Source organism: Podarcis cretensis (assembly GCF_951804945.1).
Source record: "Podarcis cretensis genome assembly, chromosome: 16".
Lineage (NCBI taxonomy): Eukaryota > Metazoa > Chordata > Lepidosauria > Squamata > Lacertidae > Podarcis > Podarcis cretensis.
In genome coordinates this window covers 33,389,432-33,406,108 of record NC_137186.1, presented here as the reverse complement: position 1 = coordinate 33,406,108, position 16,677 = coordinate 33,389,432, and the positions used below count along the sequence as shown (strand labels likewise).

At 44.1% G+C, this 16,677-nt stretch overlaps 1 protein-coding gene across 12 annotated transcripts in view; it reads left to right on the top strand.

The window, feature by feature from the left end:
• FBRSL1 (fibrosin like 1) overlaps positions 1-16,677 on the top strand; it is an 827,250-nt gene that overhangs the window by 723,049 nt on the left and 87,524 nt on the right. For all 12 annotated transcript variants that reach the window (XM_079956419.1, XM_079956418.1, XM_079956422.1 and 9 more), the window contains one exon: positions 373-418. In XM_079956419.1, the coding sequence (XP_079812545.1) occupies positions 373-418 (46 nt within the window). The remainder of the gene's footprint in view (positions 1-372; positions 419-16,677) is intronic.

The following is a 16,677-nucleotide window of genomic DNA, read 5'->3' as shown; positions in this document are numbered from 1 at the left end:
GGTGAGGGAAGAAATGAGAGGGCCTGTGTTTTGGTACAATATAGGCCTCTTTTTTCTATATCTCTGCCACTCCCAGTTCTGTCCTTCCTTATTCAACAAGAGATAAGGATCCATCTCAATACCTTGTGCTTTCAGTTGGAAGAATAATTGAATATAGCTTATGTGTTGCATGGTTGCCTCAATGGATAGGAAAGATATGAGATCAGGGCCCAGTTTCTCTATCCTTGGTTCTTTTTTTTATGGCACAACATTGCACCCTCCAGGTGTGACACATAACTGCAGTCTTCGACCTCAGACTGATTTGTTTTGTTATTGCTGTTGGGAAATCATAAACTCTCATTTAGTTAACCCTCTTTCTTTTGTTCTTTTCAGACTTCTGAAGGCTCAGAGAAGCTGTTTTCCCCTGCAGCAACTAAAGGTAGGTAATTTTGAAGAAATACTTCCCTGATGTTTTGTTGAGCTGCTTGTTGTTCATCTGAAGACGTATTTTCAGGGCATGAAAACTACAAGATGCATTATACATCCAGGTATAACCAGCAATACTGGGCTTCAGAGGCAGGCTGAGCTTTGGATCGCTCAGTTTGCCCTGGAGAACTCTGCCCGTTATAAGAAATCTCAAGAGGCAACGCCCCATTTTGCCCACTCTTTTCTCCAGGTCAGCCATGATTTTGTTGTTGTTGTTGATTACGTCATTGGTGTAAAACTACCTTGTTCCGACCCTCAAGTGGATCATACTTTTCCGGCCTAGGGCCACACGAGTGGAGGTGGCACCCTTCCTTCCATCTTTCTAGGGTTTTCAAGGGAGAAAGAGAGAAGACAGACACATGCACAAGGGGTAGACAGGCATACCTTTTATATTACTTTATATATATTTATGCAGACATAGCTATAAAAAATTTAATGAGCTTTTGGAGGACTTTTCCGGGATCCTGAGTTATCACGTATCTGTTGTTGTGTCAGCTTGCTGTGGATTTTGTTGTAAGGTTTTTTTCCTTACAAAGGTGGTAGTATTTTATTTTATTTTATTTTATTTTATTTTATTTATTGCTGCCAATGTGAATCCTACTCTGAACAGACCTGCTGAAAATAGTAACTTAGGTCCATTAATTTCAATGGGTCTGTCCCGAATAGAACTTAGTTGGTTACAACCCTAAGACTGCAGCCTTAATGCATGCTTAGCTTCAAGTGAACCTATTCTGAACACAGCAGGCCTGTGCTCCAAATAAACATGAATAGGATTTGAGTGATTTTGTGGGTCCCGATACCTTTTCTGTTGAGTCTGAAAAGGTTGACAAAAGACTTGTACGTATTTATTATTTTGTACACAAAATGCCTATATTTGAAGGTGGGAAAACAAACTCAAAGCAACAGATAACCATAGGTTTCCAGTGGGCATATCCTGGCACGTGTTTTGTTTTCCAGTATGGCTTTAACTGTCCACAACCATGAAATGGGCTTGGTTCAAATGGCTTTCTGCCAGATTTGGTCCTCTTCCCTTCCCCAGCCTTGCTCCCTGCCAGGAAACAATCATTAAACATAAAAGTATAGAGAGGTCCTCATCTGAGGGTGGTGAGCAGCGGCTGTTTCTTTGCTGTTTCTTGGCACGAGGCACTGCAGACATTTCTTCCTGGTGCAAAGGGAGTGAACTGTTCACTGTTGAGGCCTTTACAATATATCCTCCCTGCGAATAAATCAATGGACAAATAAGAAAAGGCTGTTTGTTTTGGCACCCAGCTTTCACACACATTGGTCTCTAAGACAGTCTCTCTTTCATATTCTTTTCTCTCTTCTCTCTCTTTCCCCCCACCCCCTTCCAATTTTCTGTCTGAAAGACAAGCCATTTACTTCAGGCCACATAGGAAAGAAGGTTGCTTGAATTATGGACTCCAAAAGGTTGATAATTCAGGGTACTGAGGCTCTACAGCAGGTGTAGCCAACGTAGTCCCTTCTGAATGTTGTGGGACTGTAACTCCCATCAGCACAGCCAGTGTAACCAATGGCCAGGAATGATGGGAGCTGCAATACAACAACTGGAGGGCACCATGTTGGCTACCCCATTCTCTATGTGGTACAGCTCCCTCCTTTCCATCAGCACCCAGAACCTTAAGGAACCTTGCCTTGGAGCTACCTATCTCTTTATCTGCTGCTTTCTGTACTTGAAGCTCCAGAAGTATTTCTAGGAGAGGGGTGGGGAATACCGTGCTGGAGTCCTGTGTGGCCCTGCCACTGCTCCATCAAACCTGGCCCACTTGGTACCACTCCTCGTCTTTAACCACAGGTGCTGCTTCTGTAAAGGAAAGTGCCTTTGAGCATGTCCAGCAAGGCTTTCCACTTGCCGCTGAGCAACTATCCCAAAATTCTTAGGATGAATTCCTTCCGGGTCCTAAGGTTTGATTCCCATGCAGGTCTGAGCCTTGGGGCCTCTCTGTTTAGAAGTTAAATGCTGTCCCCTTGACCGCATTCTGAGGACACTGTCCACAGACTTCTTAAGGGACTTCTCACATTCCACTGCTGAACATCATTATAGTATTGTGCTGTGTGGGGTTTCAGGGCTGAAATCACTCAGCTCTTTCATGTGGTGGTGTTTTGCGTCTGCCACGTGTGTTTGTGGCGGGTTCCTCTTAGCTTTTTTTGTTTAGTCGTTTAGTCGTGTCCGACTCTTCGTGACCCCATGGACCAGAGAACGCCAGGCACTCCTGTCCTCCAAGCTTTGTTGTTGTTGTTTAGTCGTTTAGTCGTGTCCGACTCTTCGTGACCCCATGGACCAGAGAACGCCAGGCACTCCTGTCCTCCACTGCCCCCCGCAGCTTGGTCAGACTCATGCTGGTAACCTCGAAAACACTATCCAACCATCTCGTCCTCTGTCGCCCCCTTCTCCTTGTGCCCTCCATCTTTCCCAACATCAGGGTCTTCTCCAGGGAGTCTTCTCTTCTCATGAGGTGGCCAAAGTACTGGAGCCTCAGCTTCCTCCAAGCTACCCCATCCCAAATGTCCATTGCCATAATGCTGCATGACCATGAAGCCTTGCTCAGTAGGGTGTTGTGCCATCACTATTCTAGGGCATTCTGAGCAAGGAATATTTCTTAGAGGGGCATTGAATTGCCAGTTATTTTCTGGACCCAATTCAAAGTACACATGCTTGCAATTAAAACCCTAAGCAATTTAGGCCCCATATATCTGATAGACCACCTCCTTCCCAACAGACTCTCCTGGGTGTTAAGATCAGCTGAGGGGCCCTCTTGGTTGTTCTGACCTTGTTCAGAAGTTCAGGGTGGTTGCAGCCCAGAAAAGAGCATTCTCTCCAGCAACCCCCAAGTTTTGGAATTTCCTCCCCACAGAGGTGTGTCTGCTACTTTCTTTATACAGCTTTTCGTGAATACTGAAGGGGTACCTCTTTCCCCCGGCACCTGAGACTTAACTGGTGAAGGACAGATAATAATAAATGGAGGGAGGAAATGAGGGATGCCGTCCCTTTCCCCCAAAGCCCTGTCCACACCGCTAGCATGAGAAATGTGCTATGCCACTGGTGTTAGATATTTGTTTGCATCATCCACTGGGCTTTGCAATTAGAGTAAAAAAAAAAATCAAAGATATGTATATAAACAACTAAGCAGGTAAAATTACCAGACTAAATTAAAACATCAGTCATTGCAATTTGTGTGCTGATATAAACATAGAAACACCACTGTGCAGATGAAATTGCCAAACTCAATCAGAATTTAAAAATTACATAGTTTAAAACTCAGGGCACTGCAGTTTTTGCTGCCACCAGCTAGTCTTTATCTCCAAGGAGAAAAGCCATGTAATAAGCGCCTAGACTCCCAGGTTGAGACTCTAAAAACAAAGTGATTAACTCTTTATGCAAATCTCCACACAAAGAGCCAAACAACAAAATATCAGCCACAGTTTTGACACTGGCATCTCCACATGGACCTATCCAGTTTTGTAATGGGATTCTCTTATAATGTGTACTGCTGAAGGCAGGCACATTCAGTTGTGCACTCAATAAAGTATATTCAGGTATGTTAGATCTTGTTGATACAATGCTACCATATCAAGAGGACTAGCTAGGAAACAAGTTGTACAAAGGACTCAATTTTCTCATTGCAGACAGATTATTTTCAAGCAAACATTGCCTCAGTATGTCCTTTGCTTTGTTCAAACCTAAATGTAATAACTCATGTGGTGATAGGCCAAAGACATAGCCGCTGCTGGTGGCTCACCTGGAAAATTACTGAAATGCCTTTCTTATTTTTCCACCTGCAAATGGGACGGCAAAATAGGTGGGGGTAGATAACAGCTGGCAGATTTTGGCTTGACACTGTTTTTGTACCTAACTGACCTCACTTTCAGTGCTGAGGTCCAAGTGTTGAAAAATGTTCCTGTCTTGCACTCAAACGAGCCTTGTAGATTTGCATGCTGCAATAATGAATATTTTTGTTGTTGTTTGTTGTTATACTTGTTTAATATTTAAAAATCAATAAATATATATTTAAATGGCCTTGTAGATAAGATCCCCAAATTTACTTCATGGAAATAATAATTAATCATCATCATCCTCTGGACTGATAGAGGAGTGATGGGAAGCTATATTTCTAGGTAGGGTGAGAAGAGGGGGCTTCACTCATCTACTTGCCTGCCTGGCTTCTTGCTGAGTGTAGAAGAAAGATCAAGGATTCCACCTCTCTCATTCCAGCCCAGCCACCCACTCATTTGCATGCAGTTCCTGGCCATCAATGGCTAACAGACTTAAATATAAGGTTGCCTCAAAATCTGGTGCCCTTCAAGTGAAAAAGCCCTACCAAAGGACTTTGAGTCGAGTAGCCAGCTCATACAGTAACTCTAACATCTTTGGTGTTCTACCACAAGAAGGGCCAATAAATCTCTGATTTTAAAGAGAGCTGTGGCTACTTCTTGTTAACATTTTTTAACTCCTATTGTAGAGAGGATGGACTCTGAGCTTTAGACTATCTAAATATAGTTTCCAAATACTATGACTTTCAGAATTTCATGTTGGGAATCTTAGGTGACATACCCATGCAGCAGACATGTTGCCCCCAGTTCTAATCACCACACAGGCAGATTAAGGTCCAAATAGTTTACCGTTGCAAAAGATAAAGGCTTCAGTAATACAGTTCTGGATATGCATACAGCTTGTAGGCTTTGCAGATACATATAAATACTAATAATTTCTGTTGCTTCAGCAATTTAAGACATAACACAGACTATGACTCCCTTCTCAAGACTCGCTAATGAGTTGACATGCTATAATCACTTGGCTGTTGCCATAGTAACTAGCTTGGCTGACCAGGCACCTGTTGGTTTTATTTCATATATAGGGTGATTTATGCCAATGAAGGAAGTTGACTTCTTCCTCCGTGTCCAGTTCCTCAAACATTTCAAACTGGTTTAACTTTCACAAGTGTCCTCCAAGTAGCCCTGCCTAAGCACCATAGATTTGTGACGGAGCAGGGAATCTCTTGTCCCCTTGCAAAACTACAGCCCCTAGAGATCACTGGGGCAAACAGCTGAGCCGGGTTTTGAATTGGTATGTTAGCCTGGACATAAACGAAGCTCTGACTGCAAGTCACAGTAGTTGGCAGTCCTTGCTGCTAACTGCCAAAATTGCATATGGTAGTAGTAGTATTTGATTTTGACCTATAGACAGACACACACACCCCAATGGTTTCCACACACACTTTCCATTCTCTGCCTTCACTGGTATTAAAGACTGATGTGCCGTCACTTCTTGAAGACTGTGGACCACCCAACCCCCAAAGAAAAAACCTGTAAGGACTGCACCATCATCTCTTTTAGCATTGTCCACTGGATGTATTAAAAGGATCGTCATTGTTCCAGAGCATTTTAATTCCATAGAACTTGATAGGCACCCTTTACTAGGGAGAAACCCCAGCTTCTTAGAGCTACTTAAACCCTTCAGAGTAATGGGCTTAAAAAATAATCTGACCAGTCAGAACAGCCTTTGCTGAGCAGAAACCATATTTCCTCAGCAGGTAGCCTCTAATTGTCAATGTGGGATGATCTGCAACTGCCTGCCCATGTGGGCTAACAGCTTGCAATCCTTTTGAAGTCTCTGCCTTTTATTTTATTGTCTTTTTTATTTTGTCTTCCTGGCCACAGAATAGTGCCTCAGGCCAGCAAGAGAGATTTCTTGTTAAGAGGACTCTGAGGTTTTGACTAGCATGTCTGATCCAGGAAAGAGACCGTGTTCTTTGGAGATCAGGGCTGCATAATTCAGTTGCCTTAAGGGGACTGAGTGTTTTCCTATATTCCCCCCACTCCCCTTTCCTTCCCTGCTGTGCTAAACTGTCATAGTAAATCATTTTAAAAACTAGAAATGCAAAACCTCCAGAGATAGGGCATGCTGCTTCAGAATGGATACCTTATTATTTCAAGAAGGACTTGGGGGCGTGGGAGGGTTTGGAAATGGATGGTTACTTCACCTGGCTCCCGGCAGGCTTCCAGTGAAGTGGAAACAAACACAGGCGAAGCTGCTCTCAGCATATACAGTACTCTGCAGCCTTCTGTTTTTGTCTAGGGAAATGAGCTTGGCGGAAAGAGATCCAGGCTGTGCCCCCGCTGCTGCCTGTGGTCTGACCCTGGGCAAGTTCTTTTGCTTCTGCATTTCCTCTCTTCCTCCCCCACTTGTTTCTCTTGTCTTCCTTAGAGGCATGGAATTCGTCAGCGAGATGAAATATTTTATTGAGGCCAACCAGTAATGGAGATGGCTAATTAGATTTCCTTTTGGCCGGGAGTGGGTGGTTCTTGCTGGATCTCAGTTTACACAAATGAAAAGTAATCTGGAAAAAAAAAAAAATCAAATGAAAACAGTCCGTCATAATTAGCAGCTGTTCCAGCACTTCGTCTGAAATCTAAATGTGTGGGAGCCATCCCTTTCAGGCCTGCCTTTTAATGGTCCGAGTACTATATTGCCTGATTAAAGCTTGATAAATCTCTTAGGCAGCTGGTTGACCAAATGCAAGAAGTGGATGCACAGAATCAGTGAGTCTCTTTATGTGGAAAGTAAGGAGAGCTGGTGTGGTGTCATGAAACAGGACAACCCGGGTTCAGAACTTTGTTCAGGTATATGAAGCGCATTGACCTTGGGATGGTTACTATTTCTCAGCCTAGCCAACTTTACAGGGTTGTTTTGGGGATAGAATTTGGACAAGGAAAAAATAATAATAAGCAACCCTTACTTTATCTGCCTTCTCCTGATTTTTAAAGTCCAGTTCCATTTCACAGAAATTGTAGGTACATTTCTTTGAATGCTGTGTATATGTGTTTTTGTGTTGTATGGTAGCCATCCCCATCGTTTGTATCTGTACATGGTTTCATATTCCTATGGAAGACATTAAGGCAAGACAGATAGAGAAGTATGTGTTTCTCATGTTGTAAGAAATGCTGCAGATACATTTGTGGCACAGATATTTGTCTGTTGGTCTCTAGAAGATGTGAAGCATCCTAGGGATGTGGAATTTCCACTCTGGACATCATCTTATCAGAGTGTCTCCTTGCTGTGTCACACTCACTTGGGTTCCAGTTTGCATCCAACTGGGTGAGAGACTCTCAAGAACCGAGGCACGCCATTCTAAGTATGTTTGGGACTGTTATCCAGGGAAGGCTTATTCATACTGAAAGAGTGGACAACCAAAATAGGCTATAAGCATTCATTGCTTTACATCACAACCCCGTGCATGTTAACTCACATACAAGTTCCACTGTGCTCAGTGGGGCTCACTCCGCAGTTGTACAGTTAAATAGCCTGGATTTTTTCATATTGATCATAGGGCCCGGCTCCTAAAGCTGTAGCTCCATCACTGTTCACTGGTCCATTGTGGAAGCATAAGAAAAGTGCTGCTAGGGCAGACCATAGGTCCATCTAGTCAAGTGCTCTGCTTCCCACAATGGCCAATAAGATGCCTCTGGAAAGCCCACAAGAAGGTTTTCAATCTCTCTTCCTAATAGTTGCTCACCATCAACTGGAATTCAGAGGCATAGAATCCCAAACATGGAAAGCTCCATGTTGAGAAACATCTCCTCTCTGGATTAGTGTGATCTCGTTGCAGTGAATTCCATAAATCAATTCCTCACCTTCTGTAATGGTTATAAGGGGTTACTTGTGCGTAAGTTGCCGTTACTTTCGGCTAGATTGCTTGGCTAACCATGTCTTGGCTGACAGCCCTCCACTCCGTGACTGGTCAGTCGCTTGCAGAATCCGTCAGTGGGCGTTTCTTGAACCTCTTCCAGCATAGAAGCTGTTTGACGCCCAGTCTCCGCCTACTCTCCCTGCGCGGAACCCTTCTGCGCAAGGAAGGGCTGGGCAGAGGTGTGCCTGCGCTCTCTCCACTGGTTTCAGGTGAAGAGTCTTGGAGACCCCTCTACCGATCCTCCATCTCCCTCCCTTCTCTGCTGGTGTTGCGCTGAATTCCTTCCCCTCTGCTGGTCCCCTCTCCTGCATCGCTCTGGAGCCTTGCCTCCACCTCTCTCTCCGATGTCAGTTCCCTGACACCTTCATATTCTGTGACTGCACAGCTGGTCACATGAGGACCTAAAGCAGAGCGGGGGAACCTGCAGCCCTCCAGATATTGTTGTCCTACAACTCCCATCTTCCCTGACCAGTGGACTCAGTGGCTGTGGCTGATGGGGTCTAACAACATGTGGATGGCCATAGGTCCCCTGTCTCTCTTCTGACAGTACTTAGATCTGTAGCTCAGTCCTGTACATTAACACCAAGATTCCCTGCACCATTTATTCACCGACTCTCGCAACTCATACCACTCTTCTGTTAAGGCCCAGTGGAAAATTCACAGCCACACACTGAGGTTAGTTTTCAATCGGTGCCGTTTGTCTCATGTCAGGAAAGCTCAACTTACATGGGCAAAAAATGTCATCAGGACCAACAGCTGAGGGAGAGAAGCAATTTATGGTTTTAATATCAACACCAATCTAGTATTGTCTAAGACAAGACAGCAATATCGAACCTCTCCGCAACTTAACCCAGCCGTCGCCAGCTGAGTATTTTCCACTGTTAAGCTGGTATACAGTGTTCCTTTGTAGTATCAGGGTGAAAAGTTGAGTTGTAAACATTTCTGCACTCTCTGGTGGGTGGCAGGCCTGTTATTTTAAGGTTATTGGGGTACGCTGCTACATTCCTGTCACTGGGGTGAGAATAAATAGAAGCAATACTGCGGGAGATAGAATGTACTTAATTATTTATTTGAGCATTACAGACTGAAATTGCTTTTTGATTTAAAGCGTCCAAGCCACGGCTGCGTTTTTGGAGTTGAGAGGGAAGCTACGTGCTCATCCCATTACCTAGGGTAGCATAAATGTCTCTGTGCAACTGCCATTCCTTGGTAGAATTGGTTCATTTCCTGAAAATATTTCACATTTTAAATGCAGCACAATTAAATATTCTGGAACATTAACAGCGTGTGAGGGCTTAAAAGGGGGGAGGGAGGGAGGGAAAGCCCTTAAACAATAAACAATTTCTTCTCACTAGTATAAATGTTACAGAAAGAATGGTTTGTTTTCTTTAATTATAGCGTATATATTGGGAGGGTTCTGAGGGGGTCTTGTAACGAGGAGAGAAAAATAACCAACATGCACGGTTCTGCCTCAGCAGACAAGTTTTACATGTTCGGTTTGTGTGAAAGTCAATTAAAAGAGGCTATCGGGTTATGAGCAAAGGCGTTTTAATAAATAATTCCAACCTTTGACTAATAACAGTTTATATTACCTTGAGCTAAAAGAATTTTTAAAAAGAAAAACTGAATGGGCTCTTCATCTTTTCCCATGATTGTTTACCTTTCCCTCTCTTTCGTTTCAATAAACATTTGCTTCTGGCTAGACTCCCTTTGTGCTCCCGAGTTTAGATTTACAGTTTAGTAAGGGCCGCAGCTCAGTGGCAGATCATCTGCCTTGCATGCAGAAGGCTCCAGGTTCAATACCTGGCATCTCCAAGTAGGGCTGGAAGAGAACCCTGTCTGAAAACCCTGGAGAGCTGCTGCCAGTCAGTGTGGACATAAATCATGTTATTTATGTAGCTCTAGTACTGACCTGCCCATGAATTACACCAGAGTGTGCAGCCAGGACTCATCGGCAAACACCCCCACCCAGCAAAACTTCCATTTACACTCACTGCTGCTATTGAAAGGCAAATGCATTCTGATGCTTTGTGTATTTGTAACTATCTCTCTTTTTTTAATGCCACTGGATTCTCTGTTCCCTGCTTACCTTTTACACTCTTAGAGCCACACACTTAACTTTTGAGAAACAGTTTGACAAGTTATCAATATTAATCTGCCTTTAGTTGTATAATAGCCCATTAGGGATTCCTGCAGGCAGGCAGAGTAACCCTGTGCTTGGTGCAGGTCACTGGCGTAATAGAGGCCAGACCAGCAATTGACAAGTAATTTGACAAGTCAGCGGGGGGGGGGAGCTTTGGGGGTGCCCAGATAAGAAGAGGGGGGTACTGGAGTTTCCCCCCATTGTCCAGGTCATCTTGTGTTTCCTTCTGCTCAATCAATGAAAGTGATCAATGCCATCACAGCACACACTTTAATTGCAGATGGGTCCAGTTTCCCTTTTGTGTGCAACCCTGATGCTGTCTAAAATTCTTGTGAATCAGTGATTTCCTTCTTGTGGAAGTGAGGTCAGCTGGAGCAGAGAGAATACTATTAACAAGCTGCCGTTTCAGCCCCCCTGCAGACTGATGCACAGTTCTTTCCCCTGAAACCTTCCCCCAATCTTGGAATCATGGGGCGTGTGGTTGATGAGCAGGAAGCACTCTCTCCCGATCAATCTGTGTGGCGAGCAGTAATAGTTCATTCTCCACAGCAATCCCAGGGTTGACATGTGGTATGTTTCAGTAATTGATTTTTATATTAGCTTCATTTTGAGATGTGTAAATCCCTATATTGCTCACAGCAGCCTGTCCTGTCCTATCCTGAGTGAATGAGGTTGGATCGTGGGGGCATTCTTCATGCCCTGACAACTCCTGCAATTTCATTTTTGCGTATAATTCATCCTAGAAATGCACACTCATGTGCGCGCGCGCACACACACACACACACACCACAGTATAAGCTTCAGCCTCTGTTTATCTGATTGCTCTTCTGCCTGAGATTTACAACACTGTTGATGCTGTTAATTGCACACCTTTCTACAGTGAAAGGACAAGTTTTTCAAAATGGGAGACACGGGCAGTTTCGTTGCTGCTGAAAGATGCTCGTTCCTCGCTGCCGCCATACAAGAGCATTGTTTGTGGGCTGATGCATGTCGTTCCTAACATGGTGTGGTTTCTACTGTACTTACCTGCAACATCGCCTGAGTAATATTTGGACAGCATGGATTAAACGGGTGGTTGTTGTAAAACAAATTTATAGACCACTTCACAGCATAAAGCCTTCATAGCGGTGTACGTGGTAAAAACAGAATAAAACACAGTGATACAAGCAACAGAAACAATAAAATCATTACAACAAACTCAAACAACAAAACTGTCCATACAGTCTCTGAAAACAATGAAACAATTTCATCAGATATAAAATTGATCATGTGGGACATTCCTGCTGTCAGCTTCCTAGATACCAAAGGTGCAAAAATGGAGCATGAAACCTGGATTTGTCCATTGTATTTAATTATGTTCTTGAATCATGATGGCAGGGCAGGCCCTGCCCTGTTGTTGTTGTTGTTGTTGTTGTTGTTGTTGCTTCTGCTGCTGCTATACTTATATTTATTTATATCCCACCTTTTCCCCTGACAAGAACTCAAAAGTGGCCTACAGCTAAAATAAAAAGGTAAAGGTAAAGGTACCCCTGCCCGTACGGGCCAGTCTTGACAGACTCTGGGGTTGTGCGCCCATCTCACTCAAGAGGCCAGGGGCCAGCGCTGTCCGGAGACACTTCCGGGTCACGTGGCCAGCGTGACATCGCTGCTCTGGCGAGCCAGAGCCGCACACGGAAACGCCGTTTACCTTCCCGCTGGTAAGCGGTCCCTATTTATCTACTTGCACCCGGAGGTGCTTTCGAACTGCTAGGTTGGCAGGCGCTGGGACCGAGCAGCGGGAGCGCACCCCGCCGCAGGGATTCGAACCGCCGACCTTTCGATCGGCAAGTCCTAGGCACTGAGGCTTTAACCCACAGCGCCACCTGCGTCCTACAGCTAAAATAGAAACAGCTAAAAACATAGGGGGGGGAATCATTAAAATACAATTAGTCATTAATAGAATGTTTATGTGTGTGTATAAGATCTATTACAACATACAGATCATTACAGTAAAAACAAAAACCTAACAGCACCAGCCCTTTCCTTAAAAATAGTCAGTTCCTCAAAGCCTTTTGAACAAGGAAGTTTCTACCTGCCAGCGGAGGGACAAGGAGGGAGCCACTCTTAATTTCTCTAGAAAGGGAAATTCTTGGAGCAGCCACTGAGAAGGCCCTCTCAAGAGATGAGGCAAGGTGAGATTTGGGGTGTCATAAAAGGGCTGCAAAGTATTATTTACTTTTGTAATTTTACTCGGAGTTGGAGACATTATTGTGAGATTTTATGCCCCAATTGCCAGAACAAGTTGACTGATCTTGACTTTGGGGTGTGTGTGTGTGATTGCTGCTTTGCCTCAAGCAGCAAATAGTCTTGGACAAGCCCTGCCAGCATGACATTGTATCCAAATCCACATTAGGGTGTCCGAGGTTAGAAAAACTGCCCCATCCCAGTAAAATCAATAATAGTAAATTAAATTAGTTCAGTATTTAAACACTGTGTTTTTATTGTTTAAAATTACCTTATGTGCACACAATAAAAGTCAAGCAGGTTTTAGACTTTTTAAATAAATTAAAAGGACAGGAGGTTTTGACTCCTCAGTGGAGTTAGTTCCAGTAGGAATTCTACAATAGCCGTGAATAGTTCTGTACATTGTGTCCTTCTCCTACCATATGTGATAGAGAGCAGCTTTGGCTGAGAAAATTCTGTCCTGCCACTTTAGTTCTAACTATGGCTTATAGTTAGTGGTGGTTTGTGGTCACATAACTACTTACGATAGTTGCACTGAATGCAGGTGGCATATCAGCAAGGTCCAAACTCTGTTATGTGTGGTGTAGGAATCTTACTGGGTTGGGTTCCGTAGCTTCATGTGCTCACAGGCAGAACTTCCATAGTCAGCTGGGGCGAGTGGAGCTCTGCAAGGGGGTTGGACTAGAAGACCCTTGGGGTTCCTTCCAACGCTATCATTCTGTGGAGTGCAGGAGACACTCGCCTGGTGTCACCCAACAGTAGAAGAGCCCTGCTTGCTTGCACAGCTCTCAGTCATTGGGTCACAGACATTCTGTGCTTTAATAATAAGCAAAGCTGTCTTTCTAGTAGACCCATGGACAGATGTTTTCATCTTTTAAAAAACCCCACAAACAGACCACCTCTTTGGTTCCAAATGTGTGAATTCGAACGCATTCCTGCTTCAAGCATTTACTTAGCCAAGGAAATGTTCTCCTTTCCTCACCCTGTGGGCCTGTACTGTTAAAGATGCCACCCAGGTGTCTAGCATAGATCAGCAGCTTGCTGAGTCTACTTCTGTTGCTGCTGGCAAGGATGCCTTTGTGCTTTCCTGCCAGGCTTCCTATGTGTAATTTTAAACAAACAGAGCAGGGTGTTGTCATTTTGGAGGGGTTTCTCATCAAGCGATGGTATGCCGGCAGGCTGGCAGACTAGGTTGGGGGCTTTATTTTATTTATACCCAGATGCATATTCTGTTCCCCCCCCCGCCTCCCTCTCTTTTGTGAACAAGACCAGTCAGATCTGATTTCTCCGAAGCTTTGACTGGCACCATTGCTGATTGCCCATGAAAATGCTTGAGCTGCCAACAAGGTTGCAGATTTCACCGTCCAGCCATGCCAGAGGAACTGCTGCTCAGAAAAATTCCTGACATCGTTTCATATTCTGGGCGCTGGGCAACAGTAAACATATAAGCATGCGTTCCCTTTGCCTCTGAAAAGTGGGGCAGAGAGAAACCGACATTTCTCAAGTTTCCGTTTCAGAGAAATCCATGGTTGGGGCACACCCCCAGACCTCATGCAAGTCTCATTTGCTTTGCCTCATACTGTGAACTCTGCGGCTACCTAATGGGAAACTGCTTCCCTCTGTCCAGTTTTGGAAACACTCACCTCTTACTATTTCATCCAAGAAGCACAACATGCCTGCTGGGGACAGATACACTGCTAGACCAGTCTGCGTGTGCGAGAGAGAGAGAAACGCCTGCTTCCCTCCTCTCCTCCTCCTCCTAGATCACCGCTGAAAATGCACGAGCCAGCTATTAAATAATTAACGTGCCCAATGGGACGAGGGGAATCAAAAGCTGTTGTGTTCCAAAGTTTTCTCTGGCTCTGAAAAGCACAGTTCACTGTGTATTCTGGCACCTTGGAGCGGGATTTCATCCCCCCCCCCTTCTGCTCCCCTGTTATTATCCCCTATGTGCGCTGGACCGGGAAGTGGCGTTCCCAGCCCAGTGGGGGACGTCTGTTATTTCAGACCAGGAATGGGGGGGGGGGGCAGCCTGTTGCCTGATTGATGTTTGTTTTTCATGGACAGACACCAAACGTTCACTGGAGCAAGGGAAGGCTTGAGGAACAGAGGGGGAGCGAGCTCTCTTAAGGAGCTATTGTGCTCACATGCCCTCCTCTTTCTTGACTTCTGTGAATGTCTTGGCTGTTCTGCTTGGGCTCTGGTGACTTAAATAAAATATACACACCTTGGAGAGATTTCAGGAAGGGCTTTGTTGGGTAAGGGAGCGAAGGAAGAGGAAAAAGACAATCCAGTTTAATTTTACAGTAATTAATTTCGCATGTGCTCTCTTTTCCACTGGTGCCTTATTGGGTTTCAGAGAGGAACACTGGAGGCAAGCAATGATTTGTGTGGAGGAGCCACACAGTGTAATGTCTAGCCCGTTCTAACTCCTGTGGCTTTTTGAACGCATGGTACACTTCAGCTTTGGTTTAGGAAAAGGGAGTTGCCTGTGACACCAATGTTGAGTGGGAGAGAAGCAGTTTGAGGCAATGCCCCACTCATCAGGCCTGGAATAGGCAATGTGGGAAGAGCATATCAGATTTAACATTCTGCAAGGCCTGCGGATTCCAACTGCATCCTGCCTCTCCTTTGGGTCTGGTGCCTCTTGTGCCCTGTCTGGCAGTAGCCCTCTCAACTCAATTGCGGGTTTCCATAGTCACAGTCCTTGTACCATTGCTTGCGTCAGAAGCCAAGCATGAGACCAGAAGCAGGCTGTTCAAAAATACTAGAGTGCCTAGGCCTTGCTTATTTGCCTCCACCTTAAAACAGGTTCCCTGAATGCGTGAGCCAAAACATCTCTAAGCATATAGGCATCACTCGATAATGATGAGTTGTAAGAATTTCCTGTCACAGACCTGTAGATATTTTGCATAGTGTTTTAAAGCTATTTTAAGTGTGTCTATTAAGCCCCCATCATAGATATTTGTTACCCATACCCTGGTGCATATTTCAAATTGTGGATTAATTACAATTTAAGTATCCTTTTCTACTGTCAATTGAGGTTAAACAATGGCAAAAGGGGTTTCTCCTTCCATCCCTCCCTTTATTAGTGTGTTTGTGGCAGTTTTAATGAGCATTAGTGATTGTGAATGTAGAACCAGATTGTGGTGGGTATATTGATTAAGTAAAGAAGAATTTTTTAAAATGTATGCTGTCTTTGCATCCAGAGATGCAAGAGGCCAGTAACAAAGGCAACTGTTCACTTTCAAGTGTTCCTGTAGGACATAAATATTTTAACAGTGCTTGCATATTCGGTTCCCAGGGAAAAGGGGGCCTTGGTATTTATGAAGCTTGGGTATAGTGATGAAGGCTGGCTTTTATATCCTCCCAAAGAGATTGGTTGTAGCCCATGGTATTCAGGGACATTTAGAAAGGACACCTTTTAAATAGGAGTTTTGAACATTCTTTCCCATTCCAGCGAAGTTCAGGATTGATTGAGGATATTGCAATTTTCTGTTTGCATTTAGTACTGTAATATTCAACCTGAAGCAAATAGGAAGCGTCACATCAGAAGGGATTGTGCATACCTGGTTGTGGAAGTGACATGGTAGATGCTGATGTTTGATATTTGTCCTCTGCACTGCTGTGCAGATTAACAGAGGCATAGAAGAAACACTGTCGTATCGACATCTCCAGAAATCCATATCAGAACTAATGTACGGAAGTGCCATGCTGTAGCTTGCTTTTCTAGAAGAGTAGTCATGTTCGCCTGTAACCAAAACAGTAAATATTCATGTGCCAACTTAAAGACATGTCAATGTATTGTGATATTCCATATGTACCCAGTGGCCTGGACAGTTGGTTGGTTGGTTGGTTGGTTGGTTGGTTGGTAGGTAGGTAGGTAGATATTTGCATCAACCACTAGCCTTTGCATATTTGGGCATCAAATACAAACAGATACAGATAAATTAAAAGACCAGCAATTGCAATTTGTGTACAAAATATAAACAAAAGAACACTACTAAGTAGAAGAAATTGCCAAGGTCAATTAGAATTTTAAAATTAGGCAATTTAATACTCCAGGATTGGTAGAATATATATAATAACTTTACAAAAATGTATGCGTGGTCCAATCATTGGAGGTATGCCTCAGTTTCA